At 35.2% G+C, this 10,380-nt stretch overlaps 1 protein-coding gene across 1 annotated transcript in view; it reads right to left on the bottom strand.

The window, feature by feature from the left end:
* Positions 1–2,574: 2,574 nt before the first annotated feature.
* The window catches only part of MORN1 (MORN repeat containing 1), a 51,651-nt gene continuing 43,845 nt past the window's right edge, over positions 2,575–10,380 (bottom strand). Inside the window, exons 6-7 of the mRNA XM_075027168.1 lie at positions 6,331–6,404; positions 2,575–3,023 (exon numbers count right to left, since the gene is read on the bottom strand). Coding sequence (XP_074883269.1) covers positions 2,731–3,023; positions 6,331–6,404 — 367 coding nt within the window. The 3' untranslated portion in view covers positions 2,575–2,730. The remainder of the gene's footprint in view (positions 3,024–6,330; positions 6,405–10,380) is intronic.

The raw sequence follows: 10,380 nt of genomic DNA, 5'->3' as shown, positions 1-10,380 counted from the left end.
TAAGTACTGTCAGTCTCAAGAAAGAGGCTAGTCAGCAGGAGATTCAGAAATCTAAATTTAAAAATTTGTCGTGATATAGGACTAACAGCTAGCAATTGCTTCACACCAGGGACTCTCTTGGGACATTACTCTAAGCAAAGTGCCTAAGCTTTAAATGAAAACAAAATCAAAATCTTATGACTAAAACTGTCTGCATGTTAGCAATTTTCAAAGAATGGCGTTTTACAGAGTACCATATAGGAAATTAGTACATGAAAGGCCAAGCCACTAAATATTCTCATCTTGCAGAACTTATTGTTACTCGCCCTACACCCTCAAACTAAGTGTTCAAACTTAACACATAGCAGCATGCAGCTTCCACAAGGAGGAAACCCACACGGAAATACTACAAAATATCAAAACATCTCATTTATTGTTACATTTTGAGATCTTGGCCCTTATATACAGTCTCCCTAATCCTAACACATGATGCAACAAATGTCACTGGGGAAAGAATTATCAGGAATTTCTGTTTTCTTTGTTTTACTGAGCTGGTGTCTGCATGGTAGCAAGGAAAGGGACAGTGATCTAGCTGAGTTAAATAACATCTGAAAATTAGACTGCTAAATGGATAGCCTGAGACAAAGAGAATCCTGCTTTTCTAAGAGACATAGTTTGTGTAGTTCTTATTGTCCCAAGAGACACGATGTTAGAATATGTAGTTGTTCAAAATTAGCTAACCTAGAAAAAAGGCCTACTGTTAAAACTTGATTAATTGAACTGAAAGCACAAGACTGGTTCTTCATAGTGAAAGCTGCCATTACATCAATAGGAAATGTAGCTCATTATTCTGGAGTCTAAAAAGAATTCACAAATGGCCGGTTAACAAGGTCCACTGGTACAAAGACTTCGTACTCCAGGCTTTCTGCTCATTAAAAAGCGTATTTCAGAGGGCAAATGAAGAGATAAAATCTGGAAAGACCGAAGAAGGATGAAGCCTTTTTGATTACAGGATTTGATGTATCTTTTGGTCAATACATAGCAGTTGATCATGTATTTGATAAAGGACACAATACATCTTCGTTCTGGCTAATAATAAAGTTGGCAGGTGTATATTTACTTGGGGACAAAGCAGCAAGACACCTATGATACTAAGGAGCTCATACACTTACAATACCTGCAGATAAATCACTTCTTTCATAGCGAGGGGCTTTTTCTTATAGTTAAAAAAAGGCATGCGATAAAGCTCAGAATAAATGAAGATCTCATGAAAGTGAGATGTAAAATAACAGAACTATCATTCAGTTGCATTGCAGAGGACTACAAAAGTTGAGATTTCTGGGTTCTACTGCCAAGGTCTGTGATCCTTTGCATTTAACCAAGTTTCTGTTTCTCCACCTGTAGAAGTACAAAACCATCCTTACAAGGAAATTAAAGGCTCAACAACTTCAGAGATATAAGTTATCATCAGGTTATCAAGAACTCACTGGTTATCATCACAGCTGATTCACAGCAATCACCCAAGTATGCACCGAGCAGGTGGTAAAACGCTAGGTAATTCAACTGATCTCATTTATCCGTCATTCAGTTCATTAGAGTAAGGCCCCCAAAAGCCACTGTGATTAACTGAGTCATGTATAATGCAGCTGCATCAAACCTGGGACTTCATAGTGAACTAGTGGATCTTGGTGTGAAATTTTGGCCATAACTTCAAGGAATAGAAGGTCTGAGATTCTTGAATGAAGACTGAGGCAAAGTGCCAAATACAGCTGTTATTTGAAACTGCTAATACTATTCAAACAAAATGAGCGCGTTGAATTTATTATTTCTTTCACATTTTCTTACATCTCCAAAGAAGGAGCAAAAGTGATGATGATGAATCAGATGTATCCTGAAGGTAAAAAAGTCAAAATACTACAAGTTACAGAATGCCATGGGCATGCCTTGCTATGCCATATCTGCATTTCTAAAGCTGTTTTCTACCCTAAGAGGCTCTTGAGGGAGAACTTTGAGTTAGATTTAAGGTGCTTTATCTGTTTTTACTTTGAATTTTTCTATTCGCTTCAACAACGGACATCTAAGATAAGGCCTAGCTATGGATTTTGATTCAGTGATGTGAATTAACTCTAGCGCTCCCCTTTACGGATGTCAACCTCTGATCCACACACAAAGGCACTGGACTTAATTGGGAGGCTTTTAGAGGACTCCTACCTTATTCAAGTGAAAATTTCTTCATACAGTGAATACATGGACATTAATGTACATGAGCAGCTAAGTGCATCAGCATAGTTTTCCTAATGAAAATGTTCTCTGTTGCTTGCAATCATTAGATAAATTTATACAAAACCCAGTAAGATTTAAAGTTGATAAATAATTATTTTGAAAACTGGTTGTTTGAAGCTGGTTTGAAGCTGATTCTCTATCAGTTTGAGGAATGTTACTTGGCTGTCCTCATGCGACAGAGGTAATTCGTGAACCAGACCTGCGTGAAACAATCTCAACACGTTATTAGAGATGCAATTACAATTGTCACAAAAATTAATTTACTATATTATTTGATCAAAATTCTTCAAAACAAACAGACCGCCAAACATATACCAAAAAACAGAACCGATAAAAATTTTTAATCTGTATCTCAAATCTCTACAGAGAATATCTCTTTTTTTCTTTTAAAATGTTAATAGGAAGAAGATGACCACGACATGGATCTCCAAGTCAATTATTTTCTTGGTTATTAGAAGACTACAATTTTCAAAACTGAAGCCCCATTCCTGCATGGAAAACCTTACAAGGGTGATTGGGATGCAAAGACTGAATCCAACTTCCACTGCATTCAATGGGAAAAGTTCCATTGACTTCAGTGTGCCTTGGATAAGAGCCCTGGCTGTGGGGTTTGATCCTTTTTACTTGCTGGTGACTTTGAAAGACTCTTTGTTCTTGGTTTTGATTTTCTCTGGAAAAATTCAAGAGTTTGAAGGCAGGTGGGAGAGTCTGGCCCAAGAATGGGGGCATGGTCACTTCATGGACCTTAAGCACATAGTGGCCTGAAAAAGATAAGGGAAAGTTGGGAATTAAACATTTCAAATGGGGAAAGAGTAAAGCAAAACCTCCTCCAAACAAAACAGTTTCAGTACACAAACAGGGAGAAGTGACAGGAAGAAAATTTACAATCATAAGTATTAAAACAACGTACGAAAAAAGTTGTACAATTCCAATGCCTAATGCTGCTATATCTGCTAAATCACAAACAGAAGACAACTGTAATCATTGAGTAGACAGCATGACGATTTGTGCTACCAATTAGGACTGTCATTTATTAGCATATACAATAATCTCCCAAGACAATATACAGTTAAAACAGCAAAGACACCTCAATGGTAATTTAAACAGTGATATATGATAATATAGGATTTTAATAATAGCTGGTGTATCTGTAGGATACTTTCTATCAAAAGCTCTCAGGTAATAAAAACAATAGGCCAAGTCCCATAAGCATGTATAAATGTACTCTCCTTTATGCATATGAACAGCATTAATAGCTCCTATGGGACTATTCATCTATGTAAAATTAGACGAGTACCAATATATACAACTCCCATGAAAAGCTGCCATGACTCTGCAAGACTGACACAAACAGGCCACCAATCCACTACAAGATTTGTAATAATATGAAAAGTAGTGAATAGAGAAAGTTCAACTGAGGACTCTTACGAAAATGGCCCTAGACTCTCTAATGTCCATGCATACCAGATGTACAAGTTCAAGATATTCTAGAAAATAATGACAGCCTTCAAAACACTGACAAATAGACAAGACTACAATCATTGTTCTGCCTTAGCAGATGGAAGGCTAAACTCAAATAATAGACATGCATGGTGGTTGTGTAGTGTAAAGAGTCATAGCTGGAAACTATGAAAATCAAAGTAGATCTTAGACAATGGAAATAATTTTAAAGGAATACTGCTTTCCCCCACAGAACGAGATTGAAAAACAAGAAATAGTGCCACACCTCTGAAATAAATACTTTAAAGATACTACATACACTGCAATTACACTAGAAAAAAAAAATCCTAACTTACGGATCGATCAATCTCTGACCCTGAAGTCTCTTCACCTGCAAATCTTTAATGAGACTTTAGGCTGCAGCTTTTCGTGCTAGTTCTGAATTATGAACAGAAAAGGAATTTCTTATAGGAACCTATGAATCTGCGGGATGCCAAGCAAAACAACCTAACATCTCCTAAAACTCAACATCTCCTGCCTGTATTACGTGTTTCTTTGCTTTACCCTGTGCATGTAAAAAGCATCAAAATATAGGGTATTTACTATGCACCTTACGGAAAATATCTGCTAGCTGCTCTATTTCTGGTGTATTATGTTACCTAGACGATAGTCTTTTTAAATACTTGTAAGCCATATACAGATAGATCTTGAACCACCACACATTCTGTATACTCTGGAGAGATAAATAGAAGTGCAGATTATTTTTTCTCCGGTATTTTTTAAAGCTAACGTAGTAATTTAAATTTTTAATCTGAACTGTTTCCAATTACAGGGGTTTGGGGTTTTTTTGTTTGCTTGTGTGTGTGTTTGTGGTTTTTTTTAAGAGTGTAAAAGCTTCTATAACTGGTAAGCAGGCAGACAAAAGGAAATTAGGATCCCTCAGATTAGACAGAAACGTTTTAAACCTTTAAAGAAGTAAAACTGAATGGAATCCATGAATGAATTACTATAGCTCTGAGTAATCAATTCCAATCACTATTAATAATATAACTTTCCCTTCAAAGAATTACTTTCACCTTATAAAGTCAAAGCTTGTAACCTCCTTAATCTTTAATAGAGCCTGCAACAATTACTATAAGGCATAGAGGATCTACAAATTGGAAGCCCTGTGCAATTATCTCTTTTTCCAACAGACTCTTTTGACAATCATAAATAACACTAAAATTACCATAAAAATTAATAGCACTACAGTTAAAGAAAATCATTATGTAAAGGTTTATGAATTTTGCAGTCATTAATAGACATAAGTTAATGAGCCATAGGCTTTCCAGAATATGATATCAGATATTTTTCCACCAATGAAACTTTCAGAGTTCCAAATCCTTCAGAGGTCACCAACTTCAAAAATAGAATAGAAAGTTACTGTTTAATACTAATGTGAGTAAAAATGAAACAAAAGTATTATAGCAAGTATCATGCGTGGCGATTTGAACAATCTAATAAAACAAGATAAGGAAATCTACCTTGTCAACAGCTTGGAATGAAGAAAGACAAAACTAGAATATTCAAGATGAATAAGATGCATTTTGAACACTCTGTGTATTTTAAATTCACATGTATGCAGATTCATAGCTTTAAGGTAGAAGGGAAAGTTAGGATCAGGGCTTACAGACACCAATCGATGGAGAAATTTGTCATGCCCCTTGGAAACATGTTCCAAAAAAGGTTATTTTAAGAACATGCATTTGACAACAGCAAAGAAAGCTGATCTTCCATTCCATTACTCTTATGCTGTATGCATGGGATGCTTCAAGCTCACAGTAATAAAAATATCAAGGAAGCATGACTCCTACGATAACAACGGTCTTTGTTTTTGTCAGCCACGGTTTTAAAGAAATAGCAAATATCTTGAGTTTTTAAAACGACTAATAAAACTTGCTACAGCACAAGAAACAAGTATACATCATCCATTTTAAAGAAATGAAAGGGTTTGTTGTTTGTTTTTTTTTTTAATGTTTTCCCTCCAGTCAGGAGATAATAATATTTCCCCTCGGACAGTAACTGCCAATTTTATGACTTAAAGTAGGTACAACCTCACTAGCATAACTCAGTGACGTTATTTGATGTGAACTGATGATCCGGACCTAGTGGACAGCACTGCTTCTCCGGTTCCCTCTGTAGCCTTTAGAACAAGCATTTAGTCACACTTTCTCACACTACTGCCACGTACTTATTTTCAAAGTAAACTTCAACAAAAGCTTTCTTCCATATGTGACTTTGCTTTTTGGTGTTGTAAGAGCAGGAGACTGAAGGTTCCCACAATCATGTTTATAATCATGTATAAGATAAATATAATGGTTTTAGAGAATATCAGAAGCCACAGAATGCAATGAAAAGTAGCACATAGCTGTCAGATACATGTTAGACACTTAATCAAGACACTAAAGGTAAATGTTTTGAAAGAAAAAGTTCTAGGAAAATTCGACTGACTTTCTTTACTAATCCTAGAAGTAATTTAAGGATTGACATAATCTTCATGATCAATACATTCAGTACTGAAATTATACTATAAAACAGCTTCTACAGCTTTTCAGTTGATGAATACAATAGCACAGAAAAGATCTTTACCTTGTAATGTCTCAGAATTCTTTGTGAAGTGCTGATCCTTTTGTAACTTGTATTCTTTGGATGTCATGTGAGATCTAAAGATTAGAATAAATATATTATTACTACCAATAATGACGCTTACTCACATGTTGATGAGAGCTTGGTGTTACTAGCTCATAAGACAATTCAAGACACTTCCTCCTGTAAAATGTTTTGTACTGTTCACTGTAATGTGAAATACTTGGCCACTTTCAAAACGATGTCGCAAACAAGCTTCAAATCCTTTAGGCTGGATTTTCAAAAGCATTCAGTATCCTGAAGCCATGCTGCCTTCTTTGTCAATATAAGCAATATTACCAATTGATGCAAATGTTTTAAAAGGTATAAACATATTTGTGAGATAAAAAAAAAATTAAACTTCAAAAATTATAAATAAGGAAGCGTCTAACAAGTGCTACCCGAGTCACAGTCACGACCACGTTATGCTGTAGACTACAAAGCCGCTTATAAAAATAGTGTACATATTATTCACGTCTTATAGTATACATGTTGATACTTTAGCATATGAAACTCGTTGTACATAAGAAAGCTTAAAACATTGAAAAAAGCTAGTATTTAAGTAGTTATCCTTGTCTTTTGTAAAAATAAACACTTCTCACTACTGATGAGCAATGAAAATGAAAAAGGTTATCTCTTCTTCTACCATTTATTCACTTCTTTCCTACCTGAAAGTTACTAGGACATACATAACTTAAAGCACACAATAGCATGATTATTAGGAAGGTACTTAATTGTGTGCTTATGTCCCATAAAAAACAGACTGATATAGTGACACTACATTGTACTTCGCGGGGAGCTGGATTTAAAGGAGATTATGTGCTTAACTTTTTATTTAACAGCATTTCAACATCATCGTTGAAAACTCTTGGCAATTAAAAGATTTTGATCCTAGAGGAGAAATCGCCTTATAGAACAGTCTTGAGGCTATGAGATAGTATAGAATGGTATTTAAAAAAAATAAATAATTTTGAGTTCCACTATTGAATGCACGTGATGAGTAAAAATCACATACAAGTAAGCATAAAATGGTTTATACGACCTAGTTACCTTGTTAGACTCAGAATTACAATTACAAAAAATCACATACTGCATCTTAAACATACTTATACCTTCAAATTTTACATGTACTTTTTTTTTTAATGGTAAAACACTAGAGACAAAAGATAAAAATGGCTTCACTTTAAAGGGTGGGGGAAGTAAAAAAAAAATATACATCCCAAGAGTCGAGTTAAAGATTCAGAAGTCAGGCAAGGAGGGAAAAGGAAGATAAATAATTTAGCACTAAGCATAACTAAAGCCTGTCAGTCTGCCAACTTTAAGAGAAATAAAAAGGTTTACAAGGATCCTGAGAGTTTTTACAGAACCTCTAGGGTTTTGAAAAAATAAAACCAGAACAAGAAAAGAGTTCTGAAGTATTCCGCATAAAGAGATTTTAAAGACACTGATTAGACTGTGAGAATAATGGTATGGAAAGATTCTTTTAGTTCAAAATTAGACTGTTCTCTGGTGTTGTGTTTGCCCTCCTGTATCATCACCACCTGCATCATCAGTAGGACTGTCTTTTTTCATAGATGCATTGCCATGTCAGAAGCCAGGGAAGATGTGCTTATGGGAGACTAAAACATAGCAGTATCATTTTAAATAGTATGGATAAGCCTATGTTTGGCATTAAATGTACAGGCACGGCACAACCTACTCAGTTATGCATTTAAGATGAACCACACATTTGTGCTTAAATACCAATTCTGATTGCCTTTGAGTTGACTAATTGCCGTGTTTTGGAGTGTCAATATTCATGGCTTAACATCAGACAACTAAGCAAATAAAAATCTTAGTAAGCCTTGGCCACTCTTTTTATGGGAGGAAGGTAGTGCACAGTTGAAGAAAGGGGAAGCTTCACATTTTCTTCTACTTTAAATTTATTTTTTTGCTCTTATTCTTTTTTTCGCGATAAGAATATATAGCAAGGTCCTTTGAATTGCATAAAACCAGGAGTTAAAAACTGCAAAACCTGCTCCTATGTAAAAAAATTTTAATTCCATATCATCATCACTTTTTACTTCAAACTAAGATGTAACCTTGTACTGCATTGCGCAGACAATGTTAACTGTAGGAGAACAGAAAGGAACCAAGTTCATTTAAGACATAAAGCAATTTTGAATTGCATTGATTACAGTGATCAGTCTATCACTTTAATGTCATCTCAGCTGGCATTTACTAAAAAGACATACATGTGACAACCCATTGATCCTTAACACTGTAGCTGAGATAAAAAGTCTATTTGCAAAGGAAAATTAGTTCTTTAATTAGAAATGGAGTATCATTTTCTCTTTTCTTTGTTAGAACTTCAGCAGCCGTGGATCAAATATATCATGGAAGGGGTTGTAGAATCTGCCATCTAGTTTGATTTAAAAGTCTTCATAGTTAATCAAAGTTGTACAAATGAGCACTTGAGAAGGGAAAGAAAAACAGGTATATTCCACCTGTATGAAGGCATTCCAACTCACTGTTGCTTAGGAAGGGTCTCAAAAGGGAGTGCTTTACTTCTTGGTGGACTCTGCCATAAGACTGTAGTTCAGGGGACAGGGTCACTACCGCTTCAAGTCCCTCTCTACACATAGAGTAAAGCAGCAAACAAAAATTGTTCCACAGACTTTCTGTAAGATGTTCAATGAGTTAACTACAGCTAGGCATATACCTCTCCTAAGAACAAACTATTTAATACGAGTATTTTCTGAAAAAGAGTCCAGCAAGTATTTGCCAAAGAATATACAGTAGAAGTGACTGAATCTTGCCAGTCATTTCACATATATGGAAAAAATAAATCTCAGTCTACCAGAAGATATTCCACAAGCAGATAAAATGATGAATGTGTCCAATGCACTGTGAACGACATGCTGTTCTATAAATTCCAGGAGGATTCCTTGTCGGTGAACAGGATTTTGAAGCCAAGTAATTTAATCTGTGGACCTATAAAACCTTATTTTTCACATTCTGTTTTCCAAAATTACACATTTTGAAAACCTTACATTTCATACAGTGTCTCTTTTAGTTCTAGGGATAGCCAGTCTGATCCTCAGTTATAGGTGAATCTATCAATTGAATTGCCTTCTTTTTATAAACTGCATTGATGATTTCCTATCAATCTCTCTCAGAAATGCAGGGGCATCTCCACACTCTACAGACGTGCATTCTACCACTCTTATTGTTCTGTCAGTATCATGACCTCTGGGAGACAAAGACAACGGTGAGTTTGCATGACTCAGTACAAACTGCTATTCTGGTTTCAATTTTGGCTGCTATCTTAGTGCTACACTACTAGTTTTATTTTATAGTCTACTTGAAAAGCATGTAATTCAACAGATATGTGTTTAATTTCTCTTAAGTTTTCAGGATGAAAATCACAAACTAATACTAAGGTGGACCACACAAGTAAACCTACACACTCTTGTGGAAGTTATCAAGCGGAATTGTTTCTGGATAATTAACTTGTACTCCATTTTCCCCATCAATTAAAATCAGAAAAATTCAACGCACTGCTGACTTCTTAGCTGAATAGAGAGTCTATATGGTAAAAAATGTCGAGACTGAATGCATATTTACAACAGAGGTCTTCAGGACCTTGAATTTAGATATTATTTTTTTTTGTGCAGTATGTAACCTTTAGGATTTACTTAAATAGCTGCCTACAAATAAACCACCAGTAACTCATCCTCTAGTCATAAAAATAACTTAATTGGACTGCTATTAGATATTTAATTGCCTTCACAATGTTTGTACAGTATTTGCCTATAAAGCTTTAGATAATATTGCCTAAATTCATCTGAGTAAACTACCAATTCCCTTACAACAACAGACAAAAATCTGCATTCCTGTTTTAACTTTCCCCAGGGTACAAATTAGAACTTTCAGGTGGCAGATCTTTCCTTTATTTTGCTATAAACTCTCTTTATGGCAACGCAAGTTGTCACAGATGACGGCTACTGAAACACTTAAGTCATGTATCTCCAG

Source organism: Buteo buteo, chromosome 5 (assembly GCF_964188355.1).
Source record: "Buteo buteo chromosome 5, bButBut1.hap1.1, whole genome shotgun sequence".
Lineage (NCBI taxonomy): Eukaryota > Metazoa > Chordata > Aves > Accipitriformes > Accipitridae > Buteo > Buteo buteo.
This window is presented reverse-complemented; position numbering and strand designations above follow the sequence as displayed.